A 20,318-nucleotide genomic window follows, 5' to 3' on the forward strand; every position below is an offset into this window, starting at 1 on the left:
CAAGGTCTCCCTGAGTTGCATAGACTGAGCTTGAACTTGTGATCCTTTTGCTTCAACCTTCTGAGTGGCTGAGATTACAGGTGTGCACCACCATACCTGGCTGGTTATCATTTCTCTCTCTCTCTCTCTCTCTCCTTTTTTATTTATTTATTTATTTTTGATACTGGGGATTGTACTCAGGGGCACTCAACCACTGAACCACATCCCCAGCCCCTTTTTATATTTTGAGACAGGATCTCACTGAGTTGCTTGGGGCCTTGCTAAATTGCTGAGGCTGGCTTTGAACTTGCAATCCTCCTGCCTCAGCCTCCTGAGCTGCTGGTTACAGGTGGGCACCAGTGCGCCCGCCCAGCACTATCAGTTCTTAGTATCTTTTCCTACTTTGCCCAATAACCCATCCCCCTGTCTTACTGCGAGTACAGTTTCATCTGCGTTAGGCTGCTTGATGTCCTTCAGGCCTTTGAGACTTTATTCCTTTCATTTTTTTCATCTAAATTCTGTTTCTATGCATTTAACTTCTGTGACTTTTTTCACATTTAATTAAATTTTTCTTTCAGATATTTTCTTTAAAATCTTAAAATTCATTTCATCCTTTTCAAAATTTCCTTTTCTCTTACTGTGTCAGTGTGCCTTTAATATGGAGCATACTTATAGGAGCAATACGAATGTTTTTATCTGTCATTTTTTAGTTGGTTACTATTTTCTGATCCCCCTTGCCCAGATTATGGGCCACATTTTCATGCCTCTTGTCCATGTTTAGGAATTTTTGATTAGATGTCTTATATTGTGAATTTTACATTGTTGAGTGTCTGAATTTTGTTGTATTCCTTGCAGGAATACGATGCTCAAAACAGTTAAGTTTACTTGTAGACCTTTCTAATCCCCTTGAGGCCTGTTTTTAAGCTCTCATAGGACAGGTTTAGTGTATCCCTCACTGCCAAAATAATGGTTTAACTCCAATATAAGACCTGATTCTCCGTTGGGGGCGAGGAGTGTCTGTATTGAATACCCTAGATAAGTCACTGAAAACATTCCATTCCAGCTTTTGGAGCTTGAACATATCCATACTTTATGTAAGCTTTGAGAATTGTTCAGTTTACACTTTACTGGTTATTTCTTGCATGTGTAAGTGCAGTATAGAACTTATGTTTCTGAGGCTCTTTTTCTATGTAGGCTCTTTTTTAGTCTCTCTCTCTCTCTCTCTCTCTCTCTCTCTCTCTCTCTCTCTCTCTCTGTTTTACCTAGCTACCTATGTTTTTCATTTTCTCAGCCTTGGCAAGGCTAGCAATTTGGGTACACTTTTACTGTACGTGGTGACCTGGAAATTTTCTTCAGGCAGAATTACAATCATAAGTTGATCATACACCTTGTTGCTTTCTGTTCTGAGGATCATAGTTCTGCACTGCCTATTAAAATTGTTGTTTTATATATTCTGGCTAGTTTTTAAGAAAAGGTTAAGTCTGATCCTTGTGTTCCATCATTATTGCATGCAGAAATCCCATGGATTCCATTAAAACTGGTTCATTGAAGATTAGTTTTAGTAATTGAATACAGTTCTAAATATTATGCCTGCATGTGTTAGAAGACTAGACCAAACATAATTTACATGAATTTTGGAGTGAAATATAGCAGTGTCCTCAACTCCTCCATTGATTTTTTTTAAATCTTTCCCACAGACTGAAACTGTTCCTATTGTAAGCAGAAAAAGAATGCAATTCTTCAATGTATTTGCATAATGACAGAGGTTCAGGCACTCTTGGAGCTCCCAGGAGAACAGATAGGTTTCCATCAGTCCTTGTCACTGCTAATGCTGGCAGTGCTCAGCTGGTGACCTCTCCTTTGCTTTGTACTTATTCTTTACATTAGGTGTAAATTTTCCTCTTGGGAAGGGACTTATGAATGTGCTTTGCAGTTTCTGAATCCACACGGAAGTCTATTTTAATAGAACTGGTATGTGTGAGCCAGTGAGAAATTGATGTATGAATTGAAAGAACCATGTTGAAACAGTTTAGCATGATGAAAGGAGATCTGGGAAATGTAAAGGCTCAGAGAAAGGAGGTGATTTATATAAGCATATGACTTTGTAAGGACCTGTCTCCCCTACCCTCATGTTGAATAATTTGAAGTGCATTGTTGATGAGTTTTAAGGAGCATAGGGCTCATGAGTAAACACAGTCTTGGTTGTTGATAGTTTGGCTAAAACAGCAAGAAAAGGATGCTATTTTTATCTGTTGTTGTTAACAATCATTTACTCCAGATTTATTGGTAACGTTCTTAGTTTTTTTTTTTTTTTTTAATCACTCCAATTTTGTTTAGCCTCCTGAATGACTTACAATTGCTGTGTAAGTTCTTGGGGACTTGGTACATAGGCACCATGCTAGCTTTTCTTCTCTATCATTAAAATGTAATTTATATACATGTTGATTTTTAAGGAACCGCCCCCCCCCCCCCCAATTTTTTCTTCTTTTTCATTTTAAATGCAGCTTGAGGAATATTGGTTGGATCCTCTGGTGCTTAGAAAATTTAAAAGTATTTATCAAAAAATGTAACTTCACTGAAAGAGAAATGTAACACAGAAGGGGCTTTTTTTTTTTTTTTTTTTTCTTTTTCTTTTGCCTATTCAGTTGGTCCAAGTTTTAAAATGATAGTATTTAGTGTTGGGAAGAATGTGACTAGATGGACACTTCCTTGACCTTCCAGGAAAATGAACATATTTATATGATCTATCTGAGGACAAATTTGGCAATATACATTAAAGACTTTTATGCTCTTTGACCCAGTAGTATTTCTACCAAAAACTTGGTCTTTGTCCCTGATGCCAATCCAGTAATGAGGACATGGTTTGAGAAAAAAGAAAAAGAAGGTTTATTGCTTTGCTAGCAAAAGAGAAGCCAGGGGATTCCCATTCCAGAGACTTTGATTCTCTCCATCAATTGGAACAGGGAACTTTTTAAGAGGTGGTTGAAAGGCTACATTCCATGTGTTCTCTGTAGGAGTTGTAATTCACTTGTTAATGTGGGAGATGATCATTTCTGAGATCTTCTAGTGCCATCCCCAAATTCTTCATGAATTACTTCATTTCTGTGGTGGGTGTGTATTCAAAGGACAGTTAACTCTGCCTATGATAGGGAAGAAAGGTAATCCTGCTCCTCCTGAGATTAAAGATGGGGAGAGATTAGGGAGGAAAAAGGGGGAGAAAGAGAAAGAAACATATCTGTTTTAAAAATAAGTCTCAATAGCAGAGCAGCAAGAGCTATGTTCAAAGCATAAAGTAGACCACTGTTATGATATTGCTTCTAGGGGTTTTTTTCTTAAAATTTTTTGAAAGTCAAACAAAAAATACATGTAGAAAGGTATTTATTATGGTATTATTTCTAATGGTAAGATATTAGAAACACTCCAAATGTCTAACAGTGTGTGTTTCAGTATGACCATTTCCATTTACAAAGTCCCTTACAACCATTAAGATGGTTCTGTGAAAAGTATTTTGTCACAAAGGAAAAATTGACGTTTGAAATTACCAGTATTCCTAAATGATACATAGTCTCAGCTTATTTTAAAATGCATAAAGAACAGTCAGAAGTATTTTCCAAACTGGGATTGGGGGGGAGGGGTGCGTTCTAGATGTGGGAAGGCAGACATGACATTTGCAGCTGCAGTCTGGACTTGCCCAGGCCTTTCCAGATCCTGGGCAGACAACCTCCATTTCCAAAGGAGCAGGCAAACCTGTTCATCTTTAAGGCTGGTGGTTATTCTGTGTGTCGGTGAAGAAAGTGTTCTCTCTCCCTTTTTTTAATATTTCTTTCAGATGTTGATAGACCTTTATTTTATTCATTTATTCATATGTGGTGTTGAGAATCGAACCCAGTGCCTCACACATGCCAGGCAAGCGCTCTTCCACTGAGCCACAAAACCAACCCAAGTGTTCTCTTTTTTAAAACAATGAATTCTGTGCTTGCTGTTCAGATAAAAATTTTGATGATGAAGATTCTGTGGATGGTAATAGACCTTCCTCTGCTAGTTCTACATCATCCAAGGCTCCTCCAAGCTCACGGAGAAACGTTGGAATGGGGACCACCCGCCGGCTTGGGTCATCCACTCTTGGATCCAAGTCTTCAGGTAAGACTAAAACCATGTAGTGTTTTGGGGCCAGCTGTGCATGGTACTTGCCTGCAGAGTCCCTCAGAAGTGAACTAGGTCCTGAGAATAGCACATTACTGCTTTCTAACTTCAATTGAATTAGCACTGTGCTGTTGATGCTGATAAACTGGTAGAATGTGAATTTTATATGCTGTGTGCATCTTTGATACACTCTGGTGAAACAGAGCCTATAGGAGTGTTGCTGAAAACTTGGGCCTTGTCCCCAATGCCAATTCAATAATGAGGACATGATTTTGAGAAAAAGGAAAAAGAAGGTTTATTGGTTGCTAGCAAAAGAGAAACACAGGAGACTCCTGTCCCAAAGGCTGTGATTCTGCCCGTCAGGAACAGGGGACTTTTAAAGAGGTGATTCAAAGGCTACATTCCACGTGTTCTCTGATGGAGTTGCAGTTCACTTGTTAATTTGGTAGATAGTGATTTCTAAATCTTCTGGTACCATCCCCAATGTCTGGATTACTTAATTCTTATGGTGAATGTGTACTCAAGGACAGATAAATCTGCCTAAGGTAGGGAAGAAAGGTAGTTCTGTTTCCCTGAAATTAGGGAGGGGAAGAGATTAAGGAGAAGCCGGGAGAGAGAAAGAGAAAGAAAAGTTCATTTTAAAAATGAGTTACAGTGGCAGAGCAGCAAGGGCTATATTCAAAGCATAAAGTGGAACCACTGTTACGGGAGGACAAAGTCAATATGGAGGTGAGCATACCCGAGGCATTATTTGATTGTCTGGAACCAGTCTTTCTTAAAAGTGACATGGGACTTTTTAGCCAATTTCTGGTTATCAAGATTGAGAATATCCAGAGGTTAGATTTTACCTTTGTCTTGCAGCACCAGCATAGATATTGAATTAAGTAAATGGTAGATTAGGTCTTTAAAGCTCTGAAAGTTGATTTACAAAGATTTCTTCCGTAAATCCCTTCTTGCTCATCCTCCCTAAACTGTCTGACCTGTTGTACTCAACTACCATTACGCTGTCAAATTTTAGATTTACATGTGGATTTCCTCGTTTTCACCTCTAAAAATTTGTGAAGCCACTGCTTTTAGAACTATGCTATTTTTTTTTCCTTGTGGTTCTGTGATTGAATCCATGGGCCCTCTAACCACTGAGCAAGACTCTAGACCTTTGTATATTTTATTTTGAGACAGGGTGTTGCTAAGTTTACCAGGATGACCTGGAACTTCTGAACCTCCTGCCTCAGCCTCCTGAGTCACTGAGTTACACACATGTACCACCGAGAGCACCATTTCCACTCTTGGCATTGGACTTTTGAGCTGTAGTGGTGGTGGAGGGGAGGAATCCCACAAGCCAAAAACTGAGCTGAATAGGCTAAGTAAAAGCTGAAGGAATCATTAGCATTAGAATGCTCTCTGGATGGCCTCTCCTGGACTCAGAACTGGCCCTGGAATGTGGGTGTGTTGACTAGGTTAGCGTGGCCCACTCTGCTCCCATTCCCAGTCTGTGTGTGCCTTCTAGAGCTGTCCTGCCAGCAGAAAGTGAAATTCAAAGCAGGGACATCAGGGCAAGCATTGCTTTGTTTCTTAGGTTGTTATTCCTAGTTCCTTTTAATTTGGGAACTGTATTTTTTTAATTAATTTTTTGTTACTGAGCTTAAATTCACTTACCATAAAATTAAATATTTTAAAGGGAACATCTTTAATGTTTCACCTACATGGTAGCAGGTATTAGAATTTTATTCCTTTTAATAGCCGAATCATCTTTCAAATCTTTTTTTCTTGGGTAATATCAGTTGAATAAAGAAAGTTAAGAAAATTTCTGCATAATCGGAATCCTGTTTTTCTTTCCTCCTCTTACTTGTACCCCTTCTAGAAGTTTCTGCTGGGTGAATCATGCAGAGACAGCAGGCCTACATTCCCCATTGCCCCACTCTCACCCTTTCTTCATTTTGTTTAATCCCATAATCGTGACTTTCCCGTTAGGCTTCTGCTTCTCAGATTCTTTGGACTCAGAGACCAGCACTGGTCTTTGAGTCTTCTTCCCATCCTGGGCACATGGCACTGAGCCTGTTGCAGGGGAGGCACTCAGGACCTATTTGCTCAGTGGGCCCCAATCCTTGCTCTAGAACAGAAATAAGCACACAGAGCACCACATCACAAGGTGTGGCTTCTGTCCCTTTGTAGTGAGTTTGTCAGTGCATTGTGAGTAATCTCTGAGAGCGATGATACAAATTTACTGCCTGTAATTATCTTTAAAGTCGTTTTCTGCCTAGGAGGTCTATCAGGACCCCAAAGGCCAGATGCATCTTTGGTAAGCTCTTAGAAGAACAGTCAGGCTAATCAGTGTAAATCATTAGTTAGGGTTTCAAAGATGACTTTAGATTCCAGCTTAAAAATAATTATTACAAAAAAGCAGACTGATAAAAGTATAACCTGATTTTCATATGTGAAGTTCACATTAGCAGAAAGGTAGAACTTTCTCCTGAAGATAACAATTAACTTTTAAGTACACAAAGCATCTTAGAACAGCTTCTAAGGGGAAACTTGGAACTGATGCTAAAATAAATTGGCATAGTTATCACAAGTTTATGGAAATGGGAATATTTTGAGATTAATCTAAACTTGGAATGACACTGCAATTCTTTCAATGTTATTTGAATATTCCACAAATTTATCATGCTAGATTTCTGATAATAATAATAATCATAATAAAATTTTTCCTTAAAGAATTGAATATATCTATTTATTAGGAATCCTTTTTAATATGTATTATCTAAACTTTAAAACCTCAACTTTCCCTGCTTAGTCTAAGTAAACCTTAAACGAATGTACATAGTATTATAAGATTTCTGTACTTCATCTTTCTAAATTCTTTTATCATTCTGAATCTTCAAAAATGTAATTTTAGTTGTGTGTATTTCAGCCTTCTCCAATGTATATTTTACACATTGTTTGTTGTACACTGTTTCTATTTTTAAATATAGCTGCAAAAGAAGGTGCTGGTGCTGTTGATGAAGAGGATTTTATTAAAGCATTTGATGATGTACCTGTAGTACAGGTGAGTAAGGATATTGGGGTAGAAATATTCTTCAAATTTCACTTTTCAATTATGCCTATGTTAGTCAACTTTATGTTACTACAACAAAATTCCTGTGGCAACTTTCTCTTTGTGTAAAGAGAAAACATTTATTTAGATCACTATCTTAGAGGTTCAAAGTCCAAAGAGTGTAGCTCAGATTCAGAAAGGGCCACCCCTTGACTGTATTACTTCATGGTGCATGATGGATGGAAATAGCAAGAGCAGGCAAGTGATTACATGTCAACCCAGGAGCAGAGAGGATTGGGTGGAGCCAGACTAAGGCTTCAGAGTGTACCCACTCAGAGATCCAAGGCCCTTTCTGTAGGCCCCACCTCCCAAAGCTTCCTACACTTCCCAGTGGGACCACCCTGGGGACCAGGCCTTTAAGACATGGGCCAATCAGCAATAATCCAAACCATAGTACTTCAATATGCAGAATTCTTTACTGGGTTTGTTCATCTCAGCTATGAGGGCTACAGGAGATCTGAAGTACAGATTAGAAAATGTTGGAGCCTTTTAAATGACTGAAATGAAGAGCAAATCAAGGCCTAAAATGATCTTTCAGTAAAAATAGGAAAGAAGTTGGTTGTTTTAGTGTTTGGTTTGTTGGTGAGGTCACATTAAAATATTAAAAAAAAGATGATTAAATGAAATAATAAATAAGCATGTTTATTTGGGGAATTATTGTAGAAAAAATATAAATTTGGGGAATTTGGTATCTGAACAACTATTGAGAATGATTTAATAAAAGCCTAATTTATACCATCTTTGATACTTCACTTAACTACCTAACAGATGTATTAAAGATTATTTGTAAGGTTGCGATACAGTCACACATTTTGAACTTCTATTGTGCTTCAGTATCTCCCGTTGCTGACTGAGGCTGATAATGCTTTCTCAGCCTACACTGAGTGTGTTCTGGATTCCTATAACACTGTCTGTTATGACCTTGCCAGCATTTTTGGTTGAAGGTACCCTACCTGTCTTACAGTAGGATTGGGATAAAGGAGGAAGTAGATTTGAAAGTGTTTAAAATTACAGGTATAATGTGATGTTTTAAGTAATACCATGAGTAATAAGTGACTCATGCATCACTGACTGTTTCCCTTGTAGGCTTCTTTCTCTTTTGTATATATGATCCTCTGTTACATTTGTAATAAAGGAGTGTTTGAGTCAAGTTCATTGACACATGACAGCAGAAGTCACTACACATTCACAATGGGAAAAAGGCTCATTCTAAGACAATCCTGCCTAGATACTTTCTGATAGATACTTCTTAAAAGTGAAATAATTTCTTTTTACTCTACTTGCTACATGCCTGTGACTTCATATAATTAAGAAATAATCTCGATTGTGTAAATTTGTCTTATATTAATTGTAAAATACTTTTGCTTGCAGATTTATTCCAGCCGAGACCTTGAGGAATCCATAAACAAAATTAGGGAAATATTATCTGATGACAAACATGATTGGGAGCAGAGAGTAAATGCTGTAAGCCATTGACTCCTTGTGGTTACATTTTCTTTAGACTCATTTCAGTATCTTAAATATTTGATATGAGTTTGGAGGAGAGCTCTAGTGAATTTTAAATATTGATACCATATTTGCACTTGACCTTTTTAATAGAGTACTTCACTTATACTTTTATTTTTAAAACACACCAACTTACACCATTATGTATCTGCTGTTTTTTTAAACACAGACCTGCCTGTGGAATATCTGGCTACTACTGCCTCCACTTCTGCCTTAGTAAACATTTAATTCTGTGCTTGTTTTCCAGTAAAGTGGCTTTTTAGTGACACTTTCAGTATATGACCCTCAGTATTCTTTTCTTTCTTCATGTGATATGCTAGAAAGTTGTATCTCCTTTGTTTAAAAAAGTAGATTCATGAAAAGTATGTGGCTGAATATTGAAGTGAGGGCATATCTTAGCTGAGCAAAACTGTTGTACACTGCTTAGCTGGAGAGGCAAGAGGTGGCAAAATTGCTATTGTATTCTGTTTCACATTCAGGCCAGCCAGTTACGCAGTGGAGAATAATATAAAAATACCCTAGGAACGCTTCTCTCTCTCTTTTTCTTTTACCTTTTTTTTTTTTTTTTTTTTTTTCTGTACTGGGAATTGATCCCAGGCCCTTGCATGTGCTAGGCAAGTGTTCTACCACTGACCTACACCCCCAGCACACACCCCCCTTGCCCCCGTGCTTCTTTTTTTGATTAATTAAATAAATGGCAGTAGGAGATAGTAAATTTCGGAGGGGCTTTTTATAAGCCAAGATTATTTTTAGTTATCATTAGTATCATAAGAATCTGTAAAATATACTAAGATATTTTCCCAAACACACTTTGTAGATGGTTGCAGTGGCACCTGCCTATAACTCAGGAGCAACTCAGGAGCCTTAGGCAAGAGCATTGCAAGTTCAAGGCCAGCCTGGGCAACTGAGTAAGACCTTCTCTCAATTAAAAAAAAAAAAACAGAAAAGGATTGGAGATGTAGCTCAGTGATAAAGCATCCCTGGGTTCATTTTCCTGCACCAAAAAAGAAAGCCTATTTTGCAGAAATTAAAGATATTAATTATATTTGTCACATAGTGCATTTTAAAAATTATTTGGTCTTAATTGTGATATGTAGATTTGTTCAATGTACGAGGCAATTTTTAACTGACTGAATTCTCTTGGAAAAATTATTTCTGTATCATTTGAACTATTATGAAGTCTTCTGTTTTGAAGTGTATTTTGTGTTAAAATGTGTTTTACACAGGTTTTGTATGTTCCTGACTTTTCTCTATCTCATTAGCTAAAAAAGATTAGATCTTTACTTTTGGCTGGTGCTGCTGAGTATGATAACTTCTTTCAACATCTGCGTCTTTTGGACGGAGCCTTTAAACTCTCTGCTAAGGATCTGCGGTCTCAGGTAGTGCGGGAGGCTTGTATCACATTGGGGTAAGGACTGCAATGCTCCCCATTCTCACATACCATAAAGTAGGCTCATCACAGAGCTTCAGAGATGGCTTCTTGCTCACGTCAGCTAGGTTGCTTTAACGTAACCTCTGACTCATCTCCAAGACCCTTACCAATTAACACTTCTGTTCAAACTTTACAGTGTTTTCTGCCCAATAATGTAAAGTGTGACCGATTTTAAAATTTACTCAGTGAGATATCTCTGAAGCCTCTATCTTAAACTCGAAGCTATTATTTATATTAATAATATTAATATAGAAAAAAATGAAATTTTATAGAATTCTGTTTCTCAGAACATTATAGGGTAATAATGTTCAATATCTCGTTGATATTTATTTTATTTATTTATTTTGCTGGAAGGATATAGGGTGATTATCAGAAAGTTTATTTGTAAAAGAGCACTATAGCTACAAAATTAAAGACAGGTACCGTAGCAACATCTTATCCTAGCTAACCTTTTGTTAAACTGTGTTAAGAAACTGTCAGAATATCAAAGCCATAGCCAAGAGAAATTATAGTAGTTTAAATTTTGGGGGGCAGACAGATATTGAAACAAATGTTTTATGTTAAAAATAAAAGGGGCAGGGGAGTTTTTCTTATTTATATTTTGTTGGCATATGATCAATTTGTTTCTTTTTTGGTATTTAAAGAGTTGGTCGAAAATGATTAAGAAAAACTCTTGGGTTAAAGGCTATTTTCCAAGTTCTCTTCATGTACTTTTAGAATTATTTTTTAAAGTATCTTACTTTGATCCTTGTCCTTTATCCATAGGTAACTCTAAATGAAGGCCCTTAAGTATTAAGAGATTTATATGCTTCACTGTTGATAAAAAGTATAACTATAATATGGTGTTCATTTCTTATTGCAGGCATCTGTCATCAGTTCTAGGAAATAAATTTGACCATGGAGCTGAAGCCATTATGCCAACTATCTTTAATTTAATTCCAAACAGTGCCAAAATTATGGCCACTTCTGGTGTTGTAGCTGTTAGGTTAATCATTCGGGTAAGTATATCATAAGGCTAGATGTAAAATATGTAGTTGGTTAATATTGATAATTTTTAAGAAATAGTAAAGGACAATTTCTCATTAGATGATTATATTTTTTTTTGTACTTTTTAAATTTGTTCTATTAGTTATACATGACAGTAGAATGCATTTTGATACATCATACATAAATGGAATTTAACTTCTCATTCTTCTGCTTGTACATGATGTAGAATCATACTGATTGTGTAATCATGTATGTGTATAGGGTAATAATGTTCAATTTACTCTTCTTTCCTTCCTACCTCCATACCCGCTCCCCTTCCTTCATTCCCCTTTGCCTAATCGAAAGTACCTCTGTTTTATCCTAGGCCCCCTCCTTATTGTGAATTAACTTCTGCATATCAGAGAAAACATTCAGCCTTTGTTTTTTTGGGATTAGCTTATTTCACATAGCATGATATTCTCCAGTTCTATCCATTTAGCATCAAATGCTATAATTTCATTCTTCTTTAAGGCTGAGTAACATTTCATTGTGTATATATACCACATTTTCTTTATCCATTCTTCTGTTGAAGGGTATCCCGGTTGGTTCCATAGTTTGGCTGTTGTGAATTGAACTGCTGTAAACATAGATGTGGCTGCATCACTGTAGTATGCTGATTTTAAGTCCTTTGGGTATAAACCAAAGCGTGGGATAGCTGGGTCAAATGGTGGTTCCATTCCAAGTTTTCTGAGGAATCTCCATACTGCTTTCCATAATGGTCGCACCAGTTTGCAGTCCCATCAGGAATGTATGAATGTACCTTTTTCTCACATCCTCACTAACATTTATTATTGCTGTATTTTTGATAATTGCCATTCTTTCTGGAGTGAGTTGAAATCTTAGGTAGTTTTGATTTGCATTTCTCTAATGGCTAGACATTACCTATTTCCCATCTTCAAGTTCCATTTTTTCCCCAGAGGCAACTCTCGAAACCTTTGGGCTTGATGATGCTGATTAAACCGTATTCAGAATATTCTTGACTACCGTGGGTTACTTTGCATTAGTTTTAGTTCTTAACTCTTCTTGTTTGTACTGCCTACATCAAATATTAAACCCAAAGTCATTATTGTGCATTTCATTGAAACAGTGTCAGAATAGGCAGGGTGTGGTGATGCACACTTGTAATCCCAGATAGTTGGAAGGCCGGGGCAGGAGGATTTACAAGTTCAAGGCAGCTTTAGCAATATGCAAGACCCCATCGCCAAATAAAATTTTATTTTTAAAAGGACTAGTAATGTGAGGTGTTTCTCAATGGTAGAGTGCTTACTTAGCATGTGAGATGCCCTGGTTCAATGCCCAGTGGTGTGGCAGTGGTGGGGGAAGGCTGAAACAGTGTTTCAGAATATATTGGTGTGAAGACTCCTTTTGAACCTACTCAGATCTCTGCTGTTTAGATAACTTAGACCTCATGCCAGTGATTGTTTTGATTTTAGACTGATTTATATATCATCATGTTGTTTGCTCTTGGCTCTGTCAGTTTTGTGATGGCCTTTGACATTCCAGTGAAATTTCATTTTCTTTCTAAATTAAATGATATTTAATCAAAATATATATGTGCTAGAAATAGGTTGGAAAGGAAGCTGTTCTCTTAGTTGTGTTTTGTTCTGTTTTTGTATTTACAAGTTTGCCTCAGTGTTTTCACCCGTTTTTTCCCATTTTTCTTCACAGCACACACACATCCCTAGACTAATACCTGTTATAACGAGCAACTGTACCTCTAAGTCTGTTGCAGTTAGAAGGTAAATTTTTTAAAGTGTTTTTTGTTACTTTAAATTACTTAAGAACCAAAACTGACTCCAAATCTCCTTCCATGGTTAAATCATATGTTTGAAATGTTTAATACCATTTAAGATCACTGCAATAACTGCTTTGGGTTGAAGGATCAAGATACAAATATATTGGAAAATGAGTTTGGAGAGCCTCTAATTTGTGTGTGTGTGTTTGAGTGTGTATTTGGGAGACGATAGCAGAAGGATAGGGAGAGGACCAGGACCCCTGTACCCCTTTTTCTGAGATAGTTCCTCTGTCTATATATTGGTTTCCCCCATTCACTGAGTAAAGGCAATATAAATATCAGTGGCAGTAATTTTTTTTGACAGTAATTTCATATTAGCACAGGTAGGAGATGGAATATGTTTTTTGTGTCTTCTGATAGTGATTTCTGGAATTCTAAATCCCAACTATTTCAAGCACTACCAAGGACCTTAAAAGGAAATTTCGGAGAGCACTTAGTTTTTCAAGGGTATTTTCTCCTTTGTTTTTTTTCCAAGGCATTCTGTAAAATTAATGGGAAGACCAATTCCCTGTGTTTTTCTTTTGTACATGTGTACATTCTGTATTAATGTACTATTTAGGGTATTATGAAAACAAGTGGTGATGCTAGACCCTTTCACTAATGTCGCCGTGAAACTAAGCTCAGCCTTCTGATTGCAGGGAAAGTCTGTGTCCTGTCCCTGTGTTCCTGTGGCCACCATCAATGCCTCATCACTTCCATATGCTTTGGCCTTTAGTCCTGATTCTTCTTTATGTTCTACTTTTTCTAATCATAAAAATTAGAAGAAACTTACTGTGAAAAGTAATATTGAGCAATCTCAATGATTCAGGAGGCTGAGGTAGGAGATTGTGAGTTCAAGGCCAGGCTGCAACTTAGCGACATCCTTTCTTAAAATTAAAAAAAATGCAGGGGTGCTGAGGGATGTAAGTTAGTGAACCCCTGGATTCAGTCCCTGGTACAAAAAAAAGGTATTATTGGGTCACTTAAGAAAAAAGCTATTTGATTTTCATTAATATATATACATATAACTGAGTTCCAAATTTCTTAACCCTTTTCAGGCGCTGTTTTGAATTTTTAGATTTGCTTTTACAAGAATGGCAGACACATTCACTGGAAAGGTGAGCATCTGTCTGCTTTGAAACTTTTTCCTTTGGATTGAATCTTGAAATTGAATGCCACAAAAAGCGGTCCAACCCACCTTCTCAAAGGAATGAAGGAATCCAAGCATTTGCTTGCATGACTATGGTTCTTTCCACTGATATGTGAAACGCATAATATTAGAGAACCTTTTGAGGAATGTTGTTGATTGAAATATTCATGTGCCCAGAGATGGGGGCAAATGAGCACTATAGTAACTATAACGCCACGATAGATACTTTAGTGAGGCTGCTCCACAGAATAACAAACCTGTCAATTCCAGTGAAGTTTACAGCTGCTCTCTAGGCAGTGTGTAACTCTTAGGTAATAAAAATTTCACTCATTTGAAAGGGTTTTTTCTCTCCCTATTTCTCAGCAGTTCCCTCTTTACTCAGGCTCGTATACAGTGGCTTTATACCACCATAATTTAAAAAAGTAAGATTGTGGCAGAATTCTTGATGAAGTATGATTCTATTAATTTTGAGATTCCTTCATTCCTGTCAAGTTTGGGTGCCTGTTATTCTGTTACATTTGGAGACAATAGATGATGAGGTTGTGTCCCAGGTTTTTAATGGTGTATCATATGGTTTGAGAAGAACTTGCAGCATAGTAAATATTTGATTAACTGTAGAATTTTAAGTAGTAGGAGTTCCATTCCACACTGATTCACCTGGTCAGAGGTGAAACAAAGTCAAACCTCCCAGAGGTGAAATTTCATCTGAAAACACAACCTCTAGAGGAATCTAGAAGATAGTCACACTTTTTAAATATTTACTTGCTCTTTAATCTCATGGGTATCGTGTCCTCTTTTATTGGTTGATGTTTTTAGAATTTGGAGATGCAAAGTGGAATGAGGGATTCACTGTGGGGCAGAAGAGCAGGATGGAATGTGTTCATTTCCTCTTAGCGCTTAGAACCTGCACTTAGAAGGTGACTGCTAAATATTTTTTGAAGGAATGAGGCAAGGACTGATCAAGTTAGCCACTAGTCTTTTTTGTGTGATCTTATTGCAACTCTTCACACCAGTCATTTCCCTTGTCTTGTTAAACCAGGTAAAGTGGTGCATGCCTGTAATCCTAGCTACTCAGAAGGCTGGGGCGGAAGGATCTCAAGTTTGAATTTATCTCAGGCAACTTACTGAGACCCCATCTCTTAGAAAACTAAAAACAGCCAGGCACGGTGGTGCTTGCCTGTAATCCCAGCAATTTGGGAGATTGAGGCAGGAGATCAGCCTGGGTAATTTAATGAGACCCTGTCTCAAAAATAAAAAAAATAAATAAAAAGTATTAGGGTTGTAGCTCAGTGGTACCGTACCCTGGGTTCATTCCCAGTACTGGAAAACAAAGACAACAACAAATAACCTAATCATATTAAATAGTAATGGAACATGAAAAAAACATTTCATTGTAGAAATGTGGTACAGACAGCCTTCTTCTTTTACTGCTAGGATTATTATGATCATTTCATAATTCGTTTTGAAACTAGTTCTGACCATGAAAGGACAGAATTTTGTTGTTTGAATACATAAAAAATTGAGCTGAGTAAATATGGCCTGGAGAAAAGCCAGCTGTGTTCTAAAAACTCACAGAAGAGAACAGGGTTATTCCAGTTTCCAGGTGAGGGTGGGGTACTGGGCCATATTTAAAGGTTAAGACCCTGGAAGAGTGTTCTTGTCTTCTAACTGACCTTGGCACAGTGAGACTGTGTTCCTATTTTGAAGTTGTTTATCACTGTCTTCATCTACATAAAACCATGTGTTTATGACTTATTACTTTCTTTTCTAAATATCTAGACACATATCAGTATTAGCTGAAACAATAAAGAAGGGAATCCATGATGCTGATTCTGAAGCAAGAATAGAAGCCAGGAAGTAAGTTTGTATTGTATGCCACTTTAAAAAAATTATCTACTTTCACATTTCACATTGTATGCATTCCCTTGCTGAAAAAAAACCATGAAATTATTTGAATGTATTTCCTTAGTCATGATTTTTAAACAAAAGGCCATTTCAGAATATTTCCCTAGTTTTTTTGTTCAGGATGTTGGCTGAGTGATGTTTGAGTATAAACAGGACTTAGGTAGACAACAGAATTTGCTCATTTCCGTCAAAAGCCATGTCATGACCCAACATACTTTATTGATTTACCTTGAAAAATCACAATCACAGTGTTCTTTCCCTATGATCACAACTTTGTTACAGGTGGTTTTGACATTAGGACTAAGTATGTTCTGGTCGTTTGCCCATAGCCCCCTATATCTGGGGCCTCCCTGGGAGCAGTTTTGCCATGTGACTATAAATACCCGAAGTTTGCAACTCTCTTGGGGCTGGGGATGTAGTTCAGTGGTAGAGGGTTTGTCTAGCATGTGAAAGGCTTTGGGTTTCATCCCAAGCACTCAGAAGGGGTAATGTTGGAAGGAGAGGGGAAATACTCTTGGGCAGTGTGTAGATAATTACTGCTAGTTTTGCATCTGTGATTATTTTTCCATACTTTCATAGTTAACCATCTGTTCTAATTGATGGCTTATATCTCATCTCACTTGCCTGGAACATTATAGTTTTACTTAGCTATAGGAATACTTTCTGCTCCAATACTTAGTGCATTTTGCCTGCCCTCACAGTTAAATTATGTTTCCTTATTTCTGAGTTTATTATAACTCTGAAGTGTTTTTACCCACTCTCATCTTGGGTAATAATTCCTGTCAAAACAAGTGCTATAATTTGTTAATGATCTATCCAATAATGCTATATATTTGATCCCCATATTATAGTCTCCCACTGTTAGTTTTAACATAGTTCTTTGATCATAATACAGATTTTAAGTAAAGTACCTTTTACCATTTTTTCATTTTTCTTTTATTCTTGTTACCTAAGGCAGTTTAAAGTATCTCAAATCAAGGAATGTTTAATTTCAGTTATAAATGCTACCATTAAGGAGTTCATTCTGTGTTCTGGGTATAGTTGTAATTTAGCTCTGTCTTCCCTAAGGCTTCCAGTCTTGGAAGTTAGGTCCTTTAATTCCCATTTTATAAATGAGTCTGAGGTTCAGAAAGGTTGACTAACTAACTTATCCAGTGTCAAAAGGCCCGTAAACTGTGAGGCCAGGATTTCTTCAAGGCCTTCCTTGCTTGTTTCCTTTTCCTTATACCCTGTATTACTACTAGCAGGCAAGTTGAGGACTTTAGTCCTCAAAAATATCTTGTAGTTCATTCCAAAGCTCAGTGGAAGGAAGAACTGTTAGGATCCACAAACTAGACCAGAAATGTGTGTGCTTTCCCTAGATGTTACTGGGGCTTCCATGGTCACTTCAGCAGAGAAGCAGAGCACTTATATCACACCTTGGAGTCCTCCTACCAGAAAGCCCTGCAGTCCCATCTGAAGAACTCAGACAGCATAGTGTCTCTGCCTCAGTCCGATCGCTCGTCTTCTAGCTCTCAGGAGAGTCTCAAGTAAGGAACTCGGCTTTGCTTACATTTAGTTGCTCATGAATTCCAGCTGTTTTTACATCTGTGCCTATTAAAATTCCTCCTAATTTCAGGTAAATTCTGGTTCTAGATTAGATGCTGTGTTGATAGGTAAGAAACAGGCAGCCTTGGCTTCTTTTATAAGTGATTTCAGTTAAATTTGTATGGCATCCTAGAACACAGTTTTAGAATAAGATACATGACTTACAGAGTGGTGTGAACCACACACCTGAATGCTTCAAAGAGTCTTCTGAGAACTTGAAAGTGTTAACTTGGAGATTAGTTTGGGAAGGCTGGTTATTCAAAACATGGCACTTAATATATTATCATCTTCGCTCTTTATTTCTAATTTTCATCTCAGTTACTGTTTTGCTGTGTTTGAAAGATATTCCAAAGTATAGTGCTAAAGATTTCTCAGAAATGCAATTTATAAGATTGTGATCTCAGTTGCCCGAATAATTCTGAAAACTGTGAAATAATTCTTTATTATCATTATTTCCTGTTGTTTATATTTGTATGACTGCAGGTAAGGTACACATTTGGTAATAAATGTGTATACTTTTCTTTTTAGTCGGCCACTCTCTGCCAAAAGAAGCCCTACTGGCAGTACCACATCTAGAGGTAAGATGAATGGCGTCCACAGGAGGCCAATTCCCAGCTTCTGGGGGCCATTCATGTCCCAGAGACTGTGCTCAGGGGACAGGAAGCCATGGCCTGCTCTCCAGTCTGAGTCATGTGCCACTCTGCCCTCTACCTGACCATCCATTCAGCAGAGATATACTTCCATTGTGAGGATGACTGAGTAGGCAGAAATTAATCTGTGACCATTTCTTCCCACTTCTCTCCAGCATGTTGATGCTGCCACAAATAGTGCTGCTCTTCTGTCCGATCACGGGATAAGAGAGCGAGGGCTACTTGTGATGTCCTGTGTGGCAGCAGCAGAGTAGCTGCTAGAGGATTGAGAGGAGGGTATTTCCTGAGAGGGGAGGGCCTCTGCCAGTCCTGTGCCTTCATGCAACATCATGAGAAGGTTGGCCAGATGGGATCATTTTTTCATTATTTCACTTCTTCTCATAGTAACCAGAAATATGGGCCATTTCTTTGGATTTACAGTCAGTTACTAGAAAGCAAGTATAATAGATAGGTGACAGTAGAGATCACTTTTAGTTTTCTTTGGCGTTATCTGAACACTGTCTTTAGGACAGTGGAACTCCAGGTCAGTTTCACGGACTCTAACATTTTATTACAAATTGGTATTTGTTTTCAAGAAAAGCAAAGGAGCATCAGACTGGTAACAATATATGTTTAAAATTCTCTGTAGTCCTTACTGACATTTCTCTCTTCACCACCAAAGCTTCTACAGTTAGCACCAAATCTGTATCAACAACCGGATCCCTTCAGCGATCTCGAAGTGATATTGATGTGAACGCAGCTGCCAGTGCCAAATCTAAAGTCTCCTCATCTTCAGGCACGACACCCTTCAGTTCTGCAGCGGCTTTGCCTCCAGGGTCCTATGCATCTTTAGGTAACCAGATCCTCCTTACCCACTCTTCCCATCCTGTTCTGGTGTCCAAGATGATCCTTACCTCTTAGTGAACTGCAAAACACCATAATGGAAGGAAGTCTCCTTGTTGTAGGACTGATATTTAAGAATTTAAGTGAAGGTAACCACCTGGTACTGGTCACCAGCCACCCTTTATCAACTGTTTCCTTTCTGTGGATCATCATCCTCTTTAGTGATGAAGGACGCAGTCCTTGCAGGCCATGCACACACATACTTGCCTTAGTTCACTCCCTCATTCTCATGGCCAGCCCAACCGGTACCTAAACCACCTCTCATATTGTCAAAACTGGCTTTTCCCCCTCTTGGCATTGGTGGAGGCAGAGGGCTCATTGAGGGATCTACCAGACACTGTCACTGTAGCTAGGTGTCCCTCAGAGTGGGGGAGTGACAGTAGGACTCTAAAGAAATATGATAGGCTAGTTAACCAGCATAACCACATCTGTACCAACAAGTATTGTCCTTCCTTGTGTCACCTGGGAGGAGCACACCTCTAATGTACTCTAATGATTGCCTGAAAAGGTTTTTAAAAATTCTTTAAAAATTTTTAATAGATTTTCAATATCTGACATAGTGGTGGGTCATTTACTCATTTTTTTTTTCAGCAAAGACTTAACACCCACTCAGTGTAAGACAAATGGTTTATTGTATTTTTGTGAAAGCAAGTCATTCAAACTACAAATCTGAGCATTGAACTGAATTGGTTCTACTTTAAATGTTAAGGAAATTAATAATTAAACATGAAATACTGAAATGGAGTTACACATGTGACCCACTAGTGAATTCCAAAGTCAGTTCTTAAACTAAAATTCTGAAACACGTGTCAGAAGCACAGTGAGAGGACACACACCTAGAGAAGGTCCCTGGGACTGCTGTTTGTTACTCTGAGCCTTGAGCAGGCCCATGAAGTTTTGAGTCTATTTCCCTATAACCACAAATTGCTCTTAATATCCACCTGCCTCAGGTATACAATAGGGATCAATGAAAATTATATGAAGTTTCTTTGTAAACTGTCATCCTACAAGGTGGGTGAAAGTGGGATTGTGATGGGAATGTTATTAAGTTGAAAGGTATATGTCCCAGAGCACGTGTCAAGTCAGTCTTGTTTTTGTACAGAAACACCTCATGCACACATATATTCCCAGTAAAAACTTTTTTTTTTTTTAACCATTTTAACTATTACACCAATTTGTGGGAATGTTAT

At 37.7% G+C, this 20,318-nt stretch overlaps 1 protein-coding gene across 17 annotated transcripts in view; it reads left to right on the plus strand.

The window, feature by feature from the left end:
- Positions 1-20,318, plus strand: part of CLASP1 (cytoplasmic linker associated protein 1) — a 268,066-nt gene that overhangs the window by 145,892 nt on the left and 101,856 nt on the right. For all 17 annotated transcript variants that reach the window (XM_079132151.1, XM_079132145.1, XM_079132141.1 and 14 more), the window contains exons 9-19: positions 3,967-4,119; positions 7,095-7,168; positions 8,588-8,680; positions 9,985-10,130; positions 11,017-11,152; positions 12,849-12,919; positions 14,013-14,072; positions 15,884-15,961; positions 17,371-17,538; positions 18,125-18,174; positions 18,908-19,078. In XM_079132151.1, coding sequence (XP_078988277.1) covers positions 3,967-4,119; positions 7,095-7,168; positions 8,588-8,680; positions 9,985-10,130; positions 11,017-11,152; positions 12,849-12,919; positions 14,013-14,072; positions 15,884-15,961; positions 17,371-17,538; positions 18,125-18,174; positions 18,908-19,078 — 1,200 coding nt within the window. The remainder of the gene's footprint in view (positions 1-3,966; positions 4,120-7,094; positions 7,169-8,587; positions 8,681-9,984; positions 10,131-11,016; positions 11,153-12,848; positions 12,920-14,012; positions 14,073-15,883; positions 15,962-17,370; positions 17,539-18,124; positions 18,175-18,907; positions 19,079-20,318) is intronic.

This window comes from Sciurus vulgaris (assembly GCF_902686455.1).
Source record: "Sciurus vulgaris genome assembly, chromosome: 3".
Lineage (NCBI taxonomy): Eukaryota > Metazoa > Chordata > Mammalia > Rodentia > Sciuridae > Sciurus > Sciurus vulgaris.